This window comes from Pleurodeles waltl, chromosome 6 (assembly GCF_031143425.1).
Source record: "Pleurodeles waltl isolate 20211129_DDA chromosome 6, aPleWal1.hap1.20221129, whole genome shotgun sequence".
NCBI lineage: Eukaryota > Metazoa > Chordata > Amphibia > Caudata > Salamandridae > Pleurodeles > Pleurodeles waltl.
The window spans coordinates 563,154,676-563,169,239 of record NC_090445.1 but is presented as its reverse complement, the minus strand read 5'-3'; the positions used below and the strand labels follow the sequence as shown (position 1 = coordinate 563,169,239).

Genomic DNA, 14,564 nt, shown 5'->3' with positions numbered 1-14,564 from the left:
AATTATCCTATCAGTCAAATGTAAACTGCATGCAATATTACACATATTCTGAATTCTCATGAGATTCAAGAGAACGTTTAATAATTTGCCAGCGCCACCACGAAGGGTAATGGGCCTATAATTAGCTAGATTAATTCTGCTTCCATTCTTGTACAGCAGAACTATTAAAGCAGACGTGCAAGATTTGGGAACAATCCATTACGTTGGTTATTGCATTGATAATCGTAATAATGACAGAAGTCCAGATGTTAACATCTATTTTGCACAGATTTGTTGGAATAAAATCTTAGCTGGAAACTTGGTTAGTCTTTTGACTTGTAATTGCCTATAGTACCTCTTTGGGGAGAATAGGTAAATTAGTTATTAGTCTGCCATGCTCATGTTGTTGGTCAAGATCATGTAGGGTAATGTGTATTTTTTTTTTTTTTTTTTTTTTTTGTGACTTACCCACACGTTTGCTCCAGTGCATTTCTGGGATTAGCTTGCTTGACAGTAAAACCCCACTTTAACCAGCTTTCAAAATTTGAGTATTGCCCTCTATTATATCTATAATTTTTGTTATTCCATAGTCTGGATTCAGCAGTAGTGAGATATATATATATATATATATATATATATATATATATATATATATATATATATATATATATATTTTTTCCCCCCTGTGGATGTTTTGTTAATAATTTATTGTAATTTGCAGATTTATGCCTGACCGCTAAAGCCATGGAATGCTCTTTCTTCAACTAGCATTCTTCATCGTCGAAATCATATTGATTTATACAAACAATTTTTTGACTGGTTTAGAAGTTGTTAAAAAATAAAAAAACAAATTCTAGAATTTTGACGTCATACGAACAAATTGTAGAAAGTGACGCTATCAACCGAAATTTCAAGTGTATCATTACTTATAGAATCCTTCTATGTTGTGCCATACTTTACATAGTCCTCTATTCTCCATTTGATTGGTACCATCTGATTTAAGGTATTTTCTTTTGAAATTTCTCAACCACCAGCCAGGTACATAGAATTGACAAGTTTTTAAAATTAAAACCTTAACTACAGCCATGTTTTGAGCTAGCTGCCAGGCTTCATCATTTATCTTAATATAATCAATCAAACGCATATTGATCTCAGATCTAAATGTTCTTTTTGCTGGAGTACGATTGTTCAGGATGAAAGGCCACAACCTAAAAGATGGCAAAATGTTTCCTCAAACCCTTCCTTTTGCTATAAGGCAAATCTAGTTCACTCCACTGTCCTCTCCACTAAATCCATGCTCTTCAGCACTTCCTTGTTTGGTTGAATGTTGTAGGAAGTTGGCTCTGTATGCACTATTTCAAAGTAAGAAATAGTATGCACCGAGTCCAAGGGTTCCCCTTAGAGGTAAGATAGTGGCAAAAAGAGATAATTCTAATGCTCTATTTTGTGGTAGTGTGGTCGAGCAGTAGGCTTATCAGAGGGTAGTGTTAAGCATTTGTTGTACACACACAGGCAATAAATGGGGAACACACACTCAAAGACAATTCCAGGCCAAGAGGTTTTTATATAGAAAAATACATTTTTCTTAGTTTATTTTAAGAACCACAGGTTCAAGATTTACAAACAATACTTTAAATGAAAGGTATTTCACTTAGGAACTTTGAATTAGCAAAATAACATATACAGTTTTCACACAAATGGCAATAAGCTATTTTAAAACTGGACACTCAATGCAATTTTCAAGAGTTCCTGGGGGAGGTAAGTGTTTGTTAGTTTTGCAGGGAAGTAAACCACCTACAGGGTTCAAAGTTGGGTCCAAGGTAGCCCACCGTTGGGGGTTCAGAGCAACCCCAAAGTTACCACACCAGCAGCTCAGGGCCGATCAGGTGCAGAGGTCAAAGTGGTGCCCAAAACACATAGGCTTCAATGGAGAAGGGGGTGCCCTGGATCCAGTCTGCCAGCAGAGAAGTACCCGCGTCTTCGGAAGGCAGACCAGGGGGGGTTTTGTAGGGCACCGGGGGGGGACACAAGTCGGCACAAAAAGTACACTCTCAGCGGCACGGTGTCGGGTTTGCAATGGAGTTCAATGGGAGACCCAGGGGTCTCTTCAGCGAAGCAGACAGGCATGGGGGGGGGGCTCCTCGGGGTAGCCACCACCTGGGCAAGGGAGAGGCCCACCTGGGGGTCGCTTCTGCACTGGAGGTCGGATCCTTCAGGTCCTGGGGCTGCGGGTGCAGTGTCTTTACCAGGCGTTGGGTTCTTTGAAGCAGGCAGTCGCGGTCAGGGGGAGCCTCTGGATTCCCTCTGCAGGCATCGCTGTGGGGGTTCGGGGGGGGGTGTCAACTCTGGCTACTCACTGGCTCACAGTCGCCGGAGAGTCCTCCCTGTAGCGTTTTCTCCACAAGTCGAGCCGGGGGCATCGGGTGCAGAGTGCAAAGTCTCACGCTTCCGGCGGAAAACGTGTGTTCTTTAAAAGTTGCTTCTTTGTTGCAAAGATGTTTCTTCTTTGGAGCAGAGCCGCTGTCCTCGGTAGTGCTTGGTCCTTTTATATGCAGGGTAGTCCTCTGAGGCTTCAGAGGTCGCTGGACCCTGTGGAACACATCGCTGTTGCAGTTTTTCTTGAAGTGGGGAGACAGGCCGGTAGAGCTGGGGCCAAAGCAGTTGGTGTCTCCGTCTTCTCTGCAGGGCTTTCAGGTCAGCAGTCCTTCTTCGTCTTAGGTTGCAGGAATCTATCTTACTAGGTTCTGGGAGCCCCTAAATACTCGATTTAGGGTGTGTTTAGGTCTTGGGGGGGTGGGGGGGGGGGAGGGTTAGTAGCCAATGGCTACTAGCCCTGAGGGTGGCTACACCCTCTTTGTGCCTCCTCCCTGAGGGGAGGGGGGCACATCCCTAATCCTATTGGGGGAATCCTCCATCTGCAAGATGGAGGATTTCTAAAAGTCGGTCACCTCAGCTCAGGACACCTTGGGGGCTGTCCTGACTGGCCAGTGACTCCTCCTCCTTGTTTTTCTCATTATCTCCTACGGCCTTGCCGCCAAAAGTGGGGCTGTGGCCGGAGGGGGCGGGCAACTCCACTAGCTGGAGTGCCCTGGGGTGCTGTAACAAAGGGGGTGAGCCTTTGAGGCTCACCGCCAGGTGTTATAGCACCTCCACCCAGTACAGGCTTTGTTACTAGCCACAGAGTGACAAAGGCACTCTCCCCATGTGTCCAGCAACTTGTCTGGTGTGTGGCAGGCTGCTAAAACTAGTCAGCCCACACTGGAAGTCTGGTATGGTTTCAGGGGGCATCTCTAAGATGCCCTCTGGGGTGTATTTCACAATGAAATGTACACTGGCATCAGTGTGCATTTATTGTGCTGAGAAGTTTGATACCAAACTTCACAGTTTTCAGTGTAGTCATTATGGTGCTGTGGAGTTCGAGTTTTACAGACTCCCAGACCATATACTCTTATGGCTCCCCTGCACTTACAATGTCTAAGGTTTTGCTTAGACACTGTAGGGGCATAGTGTCATGCACCTATGCCCTCACCTATGGTATAGTGCACCCTGCCTTAGGGCTGTAAGGCCTGCTAGAGGGGTGACTTACCTATGCCATAGGTACTGTGAGGTTGGCATGGCACCCTGAGGGGAGTGCCATGTCGACTTAGTCATTTTCTCCCCACCAGCACACACAAGCTGGCAAGCAGTGTCTGTGCTGAGTGAGGGGTCTCAAGAGTGGCATAAGACATGCTGCAGCCCTTAGAGACCTTCCTTGGCATCAGGGCCCTTGGTACCAGGGGTACCAGTTACAAGGGACTTACCTGGATGCCAGGGTGTGCCAAATGTGGAAACAAAGGTACAGGTCAGGGAAAGAACACTGGTGCTGGTGCCTGGTTAGAAGGCCTCAGCACACTTTCAAATCATAAATGCATCAGCAAAGGCAAAAAGTCAGGTGGTAACCATACCAAGGAGGCATTTCCTTACAAATGTTAATCACCCCATGCCACAATAATGAGAATATAAAGAAAAATGTCCCTGAATCTTCAGTTAGGAGTAACGTCCGCATTAAGAAAATCAACAGTACCATCTGAGCTACTGGTTTCAGTAAGTCTAATAGAAATTACATTATTGAGGGCATTGTTAGATCAAAACCTCAAGGTTTATGGCAGTCCAGTTAGAAAGACCCACCCTGCCGATCTTCTTCTCATTTTAGGCTTCGCTGTCAGTATGGAACCATTAATAAACCATCCATCGATGTATCTGTTAAGGCACACGTTTCCTGGAAATAGATCTCTTTAAGTTGTTAAAAAAAAAAAAAGGAAAAAAATAATCACCTTTCTTCATCATCCTTGGTAGACAGATCAGAAGTGTTCCAGCTGAGTATCTTAATATAACTAATATTAGGACTTGAAGACAGAAGCACTATTAGTCTGCCACATGTTTAAACACAGGAGCAGGTGAGCACAGTTAACACTGCACAATAAGAAGGGAAACAAAAATAAAGGAATGTAAAATCGTAGGAGTCTAATGAATATAGGTGCTCATAGGCTAAAATGCATATCATTTAGTGATGCTTGTTCACCTATGTAAAAGACGCCTACACCAATGATCAGTGTGCACCATTTTCCCCTTCATGTTCTCTTGTACCAGGCTCACCACCCTGAGCCTTATACCCACTACCTCTGGAGTACTCTGTATATCCTGCAGAGGCTTTGGCCAGCCCTACAGTGCCCTCTTTTCCAGTTGAACTATGTTGAACCTTTTGTTGAACTATATCCTGATTCAAGCTATTTTCAACCATTGAATATATCACAACTACTAAGGATTCATGCAATACCATCTTTGTGCTTGATTAGCTCTAGTAATATGAGGTTAGTTAACCTTAGGGCACACTGCAAAGAGAAAACACCCTTGTTTTGCCCCCAGCAAATTTAATTTCTTTTAAAATCTCTAGACTGATGAACGGTAATGCTGGTGACTTAAAAATAATGGACATAGAGGTAGTTGTTTGCGATCTGTTATCCATGGATGAAACATTGACCTGTAATGTGGGCTTTGCACATTATCAGGACACAAGCTTAAATTCCTAATGCCCTATGGGTACCAATGAGATTGCCCTCCCCAAACATTCTGTCTGAGGCAAGCAAGTTTAGTATCACCAGGGTTGACAATAAGAGACTGAGTATAAATTGCTCCTGTAAGTTCTGAGATCACAAGCCTGATCCATCACTTACAAGAGGCTTACTCCCATGTATAGTAAGCAGCACTCCTAGTTCTATGGCCAGAGTTGCATTTAATGGCTGTTAATTGCAGAGTAGGTTCAGAAAACCAGTTGTCAAACCCATCACATCCAGACGACTTACTATCCGGCATGGTTCAAATAGATTCTATGCTCTCCACCTGCTTAATGGGTTTTACCAGGTGCTCTTGTTCAGTATTTTCCAGCTCTGCCATTGTTGCCCTGCCTGTATAGGCAAAGTTTTCAGCCTCCGTATTAGTTGATCGAAACAAGTAGCACTTGCTTTTCCAAGAGAGCTATCATCGATTTGAATACATCCCACTGAGAGCATAGAAGATGGGCCAGGATTTCCTCCAACCAGAGCTTCAGCTGCCTCTTTGCAATACTGCAAGCATTGTATTCATTTTCATAAATGTTGCTTACCTTCTCTCTTCAAAAATATGCTGACTTGAAAATTGCAGTTTCTAGGTATTGAGTTCTGCAACTTATTGAATTAAACACATTGGCGGTGCATATCCTCTTAATGTAGGCTCGGCAAGCCTCATAGAGGATACCAAAGCTGGGCACTAGTCCCACAGTTACAATTATCCTATTGTGTGCTGCAATTCCACCTGAAATTTATCATATAGTGCCTATGAAGGAAGGTACTACAGTCTATGCCTAGACACAGTTGGCAGGGAATTACATTGTAATGGTCTGTGAACGGTCAGATAGTTTAGGGTAGGATTAAGTACAGTTGGTCCACATTAGTAACCAATCTATACCTAATGACTCGTGGATCCTAGCACTGAGAAGCCTTTTGGTAGTCATCTGATTAATAAATCTCAATAGAATAGACGCAACATGTGCCTAGGAGTAGCTATCTTATTTGAACTCATAATCCCTGAAACACGACATCTACCCAGTCGTGACATTGCAAAATATGGTATCAACAGTAGCCCATGTGGTGGGCTTTGGGTTCTTTAGTATTGGAACAAAGATGGCATTTAACCCTCCCTCAACTAAGCAGTATAGCTTGCCTCCTGTATCTGTAGGTCAACTTCATAACCCAGCAGGTGATAGCTTGAGGAAAATCCAAACAGAACAGAAATAGCAATATATCACTATTGCATTAGTAACCATAGTGTAGAGCAGTCACTCAAGCCTTTAAAAAATGCATATGAATAGAATGCAACTTATGTCAGCGTAGGGTAGCTAGATACTTAGTCAAGTTCCACATATAGAAATTTGATCACTATCACTAAGAGGCAGGTGAAGTAGTGCGTGTGTAGTCTGTTTTTTATTAAGCATATACACCTTCTCTTTATAGTTAAACATGAGTCTTACTTGTTACAGCTTTGAATGATCCTGGATAGTTGCTACAGACACTTGCTGATTGCAAGGCTTCCTGGCCTCATGGGTGCCATAGTGAAGAGAGGAAATATAGATGGGAGCTGTGCTAAAACATCATGTTACCATTTCTCTCTGGCTAGGCGCGAGACAGTGTCTCTGTCCATGTAATTGAGAAGCCTAGCCAAAATTGGCCTGCAAAGTGCCCATTCCACTGGAGCTAGAACCAGAGACCAATGAGCTTGCTCCCTTAAATAGATATATTTGAATGCACATGCCTGCTTTATGATTAATCAGCAGTGACCTTCTAGAAATCTTTTTCTCTTACTGAAAAGTCATCCCAGTGTGGCTGCTGGTGAGGCACAACTCATGTACACACGGGTGGTTAGCTTACATGATTTTCAGGTCTCTGCTGAGACAACTCATACATTGTCCCTTAAGACTATCTATTGTTTAAAAAAAAAAACAAAAGAGAAACTCTAAAAGAGACATTTAATCCTCCCTCTACTCTAATAATTTCTCATTATTGCCCATTATGGCTTCATTGACTTGCGCGAGTCTGTCAGCACTTGCCCAGACATTTCTGAAAACTAGACACACATGCGTGTCTAGGAATGTGTGTGGGTGTTTTTTTTTTGTTGTTTTTTTTTGTCACAAGGGTTTGCTACCCAGAAAACTTTGCAGTCCTCAAACTTTGATATTTCTGTGAGGGGTAAGTTCTGAAATCTGTGGGGAGCCACAAATTTCCTACCTCCGCAACATGGATAGATCACATTTTTCCACTCAAAACTGAGCCACTTTTTATTATTTATTTGTTTATTTTTTTGCAGTTTGGAAAGCTGGGTATTTTGGGCCCTAACTCTGCTTGCACCTTCCGCTTCACAAGCCTGCACACTTCTGAAAACTAGACACCCAAGAGTGTCCAGAGTGGTGTTACTTGCTTACATCCAACAATACTTTCTTAATGCAATGCAAACTTCAAACTTTGTCTAAAAAGTTTTGTTTTCCTTGTACTTGTTTGTGGAAAAGTTCAGGAATCGCGGGGATCCAGAAATGTCCTGCCACCCAGCATTCCCCCTGTGCCTCCCGATAAAACTGGTACCTTACTGGTGTGGGTGGACCTAGTGCCTGCAACAAGAAAGGGCCCAAAACCCCTTGTGGAGATGTGAACATTTCCTATAAATTTTTCCTTTTTTATTTTTTGGTAACTGGGCTAATTTTGGCAGTGAGAGTAACTACTATATTTGGACTTGGATTTGTCAGTCACCCATGGAAACCAACCTGCCCCAGACATTTCTAAAAACCAACTAGACAGCCAAGGGGTTCCAGGGTGATGTGCCTCGTGGATTCGCACAAAGTTGTCTAAGCCGGAATGCAAATGTCTAAAACTACCATTTTACCTTGCATTTCTGTGATGTAAACTTGCAGAATGGACAAGGATCCTCAGTGTTTCCCATTTTTGTCCTGAAAAAAAAAAAAATGCTACCCCACTTGTGTAGCTGGGCTTAGTGGCTGCTATTGTGGGGCGGCAGGGCAGAAACACTGTTTTCACCTTTTTTGGGGTGTAGGCTCTGCCCTCATGCCTGGGTAGGCTGTCCCTACCCCTTTAGCAAAAAAAATAAAAAACGTGGGTGCAGTGAGCTACCTTCACCCACATCAAACCCGTAGTCGCCGTCACCTCCCTTTACCTCTACCCATCCCTAAAATCACTTTTCTAAAATATCTTAAAGTACCTTATTCAAAATAAATAAAATATAAACGGTGTGGTAAAGTAATGTGTACCAAAGGTTCAACTATTTACCTGTGTGGTAAAGGCTGCTTCCCCTGAGACAGGACACATCTCCTTCCAAATACTCTCTCCTGCCTTCAGCCTCCTGCTTGTATCAATCAATATTTGTAAGGCGCGGCTACTTGCCTGTGAGGGTCTCAAGGCGATTCGGGCGGGGTGGGGGGAATGCCTCATCTGAGCCACGTCTTGAGGTTCTTCCTGAAGATGGTGAACGACGTGCTTTGTCTGAGGTGCAGGGGGAGGTTGTTCCAGCTCTTCGCTGCAGTGTAGGTGAAAAAGCGTCCTCTGGCAGGATTTTGCTGATGCTGTGGCCAGGGCCATCTGGGCGGAGGGGTCTGGTGGGGGTGTGGAAGGAGACGCGGTGGTTCAGGTAGACTGGTCCTGTGTTGTGTATGGCCTTGTACATGTGGGTGAGAAGCTTGTAAATGTCTTGGGTTTTGTCCTTTAGCATGTTGGGCGGGCACCTTCGCCTACCCAAAAGGTCTCCCATCCCACACCCTATACTTAGTCTTGCCTGACACAGAGCATGGGCTGTCACTTATGAGAGATTTTAGTTACAGGTGGCTTGGAGTCCTCCCATTTCTTACCATTGGTTGGCTTCGTCACTCATTTCCATGCTTCCTTTTGGTCAACGAGTGCCGGCTTCTCAGTCTTCCTGTGTTTGTTCTTACCCTGTATGAAGTACTGCTTCCACTTCCCAGTATTATTCCTCTGCTTTCCACTTTCAGGGCACCGTTGGTGGATTTTTTTACCCTTCAGTATGTGTTGTGCGGGCATCTACGCCTCTACAACAAGGCTTTTTTTTTTTTTGCCTACACCCTCTTCCTTCCTTCCTCTCCTGCATTGCTTGCCCTGCTCCCTTTCTCCTGTGTTTTTTGCTTGTCCAGTATGACTAGCACTCCCCTGTTGTTGCTTGTCCTGTCAACGCCCCTCCCCCTGAATTGTTTGCCTCCCCCTGTCCCAGGAGGGAAAAAAAGCATCAACAGGTTTCAAGATACTACAAACTTGTAGACTGCTCTGTGCTTCCTAGTCTGCATGATCTTTGTGCTGTTGTGTTCATGCGTGACCAACACTGTGAAATTCAGCATGGATGCAGGAAAATTAAATTTGTCTTTGTGAAGTATTAGAATAATCCCATATGAAGAAAACCGATCACTGATCCTCGCAGTCCGTGCTAGCCGCGTCATAAAATGAAAAGTAAAACAGTTAACATAAGCAAGCTGATTCAAAGTGCCACGACTGCCATGAACATGAGCACGAAGGAGAACCTCAAAAGAAAAAGTTTGCTCACAGCCAAACGTATTGGCAAATATGCAATTATCCATGTAACAGGGTATATGTCGAAAGTGGTAACCAAACTGCCCCAAGGAGGGACAAATGTACAGCATTTGCCATTGATGATAAAGGATTTTTGAAGGCAAGCCCACACAAGTGTTAGTGATGGACGTGGTTAAAAGCTCACAGATGGATTACAACAGGTCAGATTGCTTGCACATGTTTGCCCTAAAAAATAAAATAAAATTAAGGTGTGGGAATGGGAGGAGTGGGAAGCAACGAACTTGGATGTAAGTTAGGGGAGAGGATTTTGGACATTTCTTAGAAAGCTAATGTGTGTAGATGACAGTGTTACCACATCATGGTTTAGTAATATATTTATTAAAATTGAGTGTTTAAACAAACTGAGAAACACTCCTGCCATGGTGGCAATGTTGTTAGTAAACTAAAAGAAGTCCTAGGTTCTGTGTTTTGTTCTGTAATTGCAGGAAAAGCGTGCTATTCTGCTGCACATTAATACCTATTTACGCAAGACTGCGTTTTTTAACTACATAAAAGCTAAAGAGCTATTCTTGTTGCCCTTGTTGTACTTATTGTTCTGTTTTTCTGTTTACAGTATGAAGTGTAACTGAACAGAAATTAACATCTGAAACAGCGCTTCAAGTTCAGATCAGGAAAGGAACACCAACCACTCGAAACGACCAAGACCAAAGAAGAGTTAACAACCACTGACGACACAATACTTGATCTGAAACAAGAAGTTTGTGCCTACTCAACAGCTTCAAGCAAGCACTTCCCAACGCTGCTATTAATCTTTGTTTTATCAGTGCTGCGCTCCTCCAGTGCAGTTAGAATCGTATTCTTTACTAGCTTGATAGGTCCTTTTCTCTAGCTATTTTTATCACTATCAACTGCCATCCTTTAAAACGTGTGCTGTTCAAGCGAATCTGCAAATACTACTGAGGTGCAATATTTGGAACTGTGTACGAGGTTAGTAAACTGTTGTGCATTTTTTTTTTCTCGCCACAAGTCTTGGGTAATTTATACAAATTAATATTTTTGTCGTAGTCCACAAAATAGGTGAGGCAATTACACTAATTTCACTGCAGTTTGTTGGCATAAGTAAATGCAAAATCTTAACATTTATTCTGTAAGGGCAGCAATTGAAGAATCATGTTGAACAGTAATGTGCAGTTAATTGTGCACGTTTTTTTTTTTTTTTTTTTTGTTCCTAACCAATTGATCCAATCTATTTTACTCTTTTGATTACTTATTCACGTTCAGGTTTTGGCTTCATTATGTTGCTGCTGGAAAATTCCATCTGCTAGACAGGTTTGCATAGTCTTTACTTTCCTTCCTTAATGTTAGAACACATTTGTTTTGGACCAGTGATGGATCTTTGCAGATGGTTTGGCCGCTCTGTCTCCACCGCACCCCCTCCCCGTGTGCCCAGCAGACTGAGATTTTCATAAGCTTTATTGCTATTGTGTGTGGTTGTGTAGTTCCATGTTCTGTTCTATTTTTTTTTTTTTTTTAAAGCAGTATTTTGCTGCGTGATATGAGCTATTTATTTTTGCATATAAAATTGCATCTTCTCGTTTTACTACAGACTCCTCTGTATACTTTAGTGGGTTTCCAAGTAGACCTTACAAAAGCAGTAACTTTTTTTTTTTGTAGCATTTTAGTGTCTTTGCCCTTCCTATTTATTTGCTAATTCAAAAATGTTTCTGATCAAACACCCTAACGAATTTTCACAGCCTTCAAGCAAAGATCCTCCAAGTTACCAACTGCCAAATTGAGGCTGAATGCTAGTTAGGGTTTTGCTGTAGCTGATCAAACACCCTTTCTGTAGCAGTTTTCTCCATTCCATGCACTCTAGTTTTGCTCTGTTTACAAAACGCATACTAAGCTTACACCCATCTGCGTATTTATTTTATGATTAAATCTGTTTGTGCTGGTTGATCTTGCTGTTTTAGCTAAATCACTGCCTTGTTTGATTTTCTGTGGATATTGCTTGGTTCCAATAAGACTGTCCTGATTTAAAGTCCTATATCAAGATGCCCAAAGTGCATTGTGTTAAGCATTGGAGTAGCAACAGATTTTATTTTTTACTCATTTCCAACGTTTGTATCCCATGCCTTGGAATGCCACCTTTCGTTGTTTATCAGTTTACTTGTGACAGGAGCCATTAATGTGGTTTTGATGGGTCTGAAAGGATGTAGGATCTTTTATTTTCAGGTCTTTAATGGTGTGGTCAAGGTTTTGGTCTGAAGCTAGATGGTTTTGTAGTAGCATATGCCTTTAAATCCCATTCAAATCTCACATTACGTGGGCTCATTAAGTTGTTAAACCAATTATAGCAACATTTATAAACCCCAAAAAACGTTCAGCCAAAATGATAAGTTTCCCTATGTTGGGGTACTGTTATTCTTCAGATGTTTCACCACTATTAGCCTCCAAAACACTCTTCACGAAAGGCTTTCCGCTCCTCGTGGATCTTAACAGGGTAGCTAATAACCAACTTCAGCAGTGTTTAGTTTATTCAATACTTAATTTACAGCCAAATGCCCAAGTCAGAACTTTATACTTTATGACTAGTTCCTCCACAGTCTTGAGCATGATAAAATTGCGTTATTTGGTTACTTGTTTTAAGCTGTTGTAACCAATTTTTCATTTAGCATTTGATTACTATAATTTCCATAACAAGAACATATTTTAAGTTGGTATTTTGCTTTAGTTGTCAAACGTGCAGCATAGTCAAGTAACTGAACTTGTATTGGTAATTCATTCCGTAGTCTTAAGTAAAACACTGTATGCCTTTAGATTCTTCAATATATATATTTTTTATGTACAAGCTCAGCTACTTTGGCATTGAGTAATCCATCGTTAGCATTTAACTGCTTGCTGTAGTGCCTTGACAACATCCTGAATTTTAGTAGCTATGACTAGAGCAGCTCGTTTAATGTTTTTGACAGTGTTGGGTGAAGTAATCCTGAATGCATTAACTTGAGAAATCTGGCAGCATTGATGTTCTTAAAATTAACATCTTAATATGCACCAAATTAAGTTCTCAGTTTTGATGGAATTTATACACATTTGATTTTAGTAATTGTTCACAAAGCTATGTCCTTCACGTGGGCATTATCTGGTTTGTATGAGACTTATGTTTGCCCCTCTAAAACTTACTAGGTGACTGTATTTCGTAAGGGTGAAAAAGTACACACGATGCAAAGTGGTTTCCTTTTCCAGAGTTTTTAAAAGTAATTTTGTTGACGTTGTTGAAAAGAAAATAAAGTTTAAGTATTAATGCCTGAAAACTACCCCTGCTGGAAACGCCCATATTCAATATGTATTGATTACTGGGGGGATGGTAGGTAGCATGTCATGGTAGTGAAGAATGGTGTAAATGGTATTTGTTTAAAGCAGTAACCGTAGATAAAACAGTTAAGGTTTGCAGTGGACCTTGCATTTCTAAAATTAGAAATTTATCTTTTAGTAAAGAAACTGTTATTTTTATTAAGATCTTTTGTTATTTGCTACTTTAAAATTGTAATATTGTACAATGTTATCACAGCACTGAAAGATGGCGAATCTTTGTAATATGTCATCGGATACTGTTCCATCATCTGCTCCTCCCCTTCCTTCTCATTCTTTACCGCTCTCATCTACTGCCTCATCATGGTCTAAGAAACTGAAGAGGACCCCCCTTTATCAGAGATCTGTAAGTCAGGGTTGCAGTGTGCACGCTAAGCATGTCTTATTAACGGCATGTGTTTTAAGAGACATGGTCGGCCTAATTAGTAAATTGATTCATATGATCTGGTTGCTTAGGTTCACGTTTTTTTGCAGCACCTTTTGGAGCAATGCCAATATATTATTTAATCTGGCCCTTTTCATTTGTCATTGGCTTAAGTGGTATGGCTTTTGAAACGGGTTCGCCCCCACCCCCAATACAAAAGATTAAAATCTTATTTCATCCTTTACAAGCTTGCAGACTTAATTTAAATTTTTGCTTTTGGTTATTATTTTGGTGTGTCTATTTGTTCTTTTACTATCCATTTTAAAGATGTTTTGTCCTTGACAAGTATACTTGCGCCCCACACATGGGCAGATGTGTTTAGTGCCTATGAACTTAAGAACTCTGATCATAAACAGATGTTACAGGTAAGTAACGTTTTCTTTAGTGGGTTTCTCTTTAAGAGGAAAACTATGAAGGCAGTCTTCAGCAGCTGTCATGGTTAGCTAGTACTTTGTTGTCTGTCCGTCAATAAGGGCTTTTGAACAAAAAGCCCACTGGTGCCCTCTTGATAAATGTGAAGAAAAGTATTTTTTTTTTTTTTGTTTTGGCACCCCACACGTTTTGGTTAGATGCTGCTGGTTTTTCTACCCTGAGTGCACTGAGATCTGCTAGCCAGACCTCTGTCTCAGTGCCCCAATCCTTTAACATGCATGAGTTGTCCTAAAACCCAATTACCACAGGCGAACTTACTTCTACGTCCCTAGTATATGGTACCAGGAGTCCTAAAACCCAGTTACCATAGGCGACCTTACTTCTACGTCCCTAGTATATGGTACCAGGAGTACTCGAGGCTCGCAAGTTGGTCTCCCCTCGGGGACTGCAGCACTTGTTGTGCCAAACTGATGGAGACTGGGTAAAATATGGCTCACAGTCTGCCACTGCAGACTGGAAGGGTAGTATAGAGCTTCTAACCCATCTTTAACAATTTAAATAATGGCAAACTCCTCTTGTAAAGAAAAAAAACCCTTTTTTTTTTTTTGTGTGTGTGTGTGTGCGCGCGCAAGTCACCCCTACAGCAGGCTTATTAAAAGGCATATTCAAGAAGTAGAACATGTTTAACATGGTCAAGCAGAAAAATTCGAAATTTTCGTTTTTGAAGCCAGAGAGAATGTACTAGTGAATGGGGCTGAGCTGCCAGAGTTGCAAACTGACATCTCAGCTGTGCTAACTTCTGA

General features: G+C 41.7%; 1 protein-coding gene across 8 annotated transcripts in view; it reads left to right on the top strand.

Moving 5' to 3' along the window:
* CSDE1 (cold shock domain containing E1) overlaps positions 1-14,564 on the top strand; it is a 522,536-nt gene that overhangs the window by 22,090 nt on the left and 485,882 nt on the right. For 4 of the 8 annotated variants that reach the window (XM_069238744.1, XM_069238741.1, XM_069238743.1 and 1 more), the window contains exon 2: positions 10,207-10,580. Coding sequence is in view for 4 of the 8 variants with exons in the window: in XM_069238737.1 (XP_069094838.1) it covers positions 13,174-13,311 (138 nt within the window). In the remaining 4 variants the exon portion in view is untranslated. Of the gene's footprint in view, positions 1-10,206; positions 10,581-13,164; positions 13,312-14,564 lie in introns of those variants that run through there. The other 4 variants (XM_069238742.1, XM_069238738.1, XM_069238740.1 and 1 more) reach the window with 2 other exon arrangements.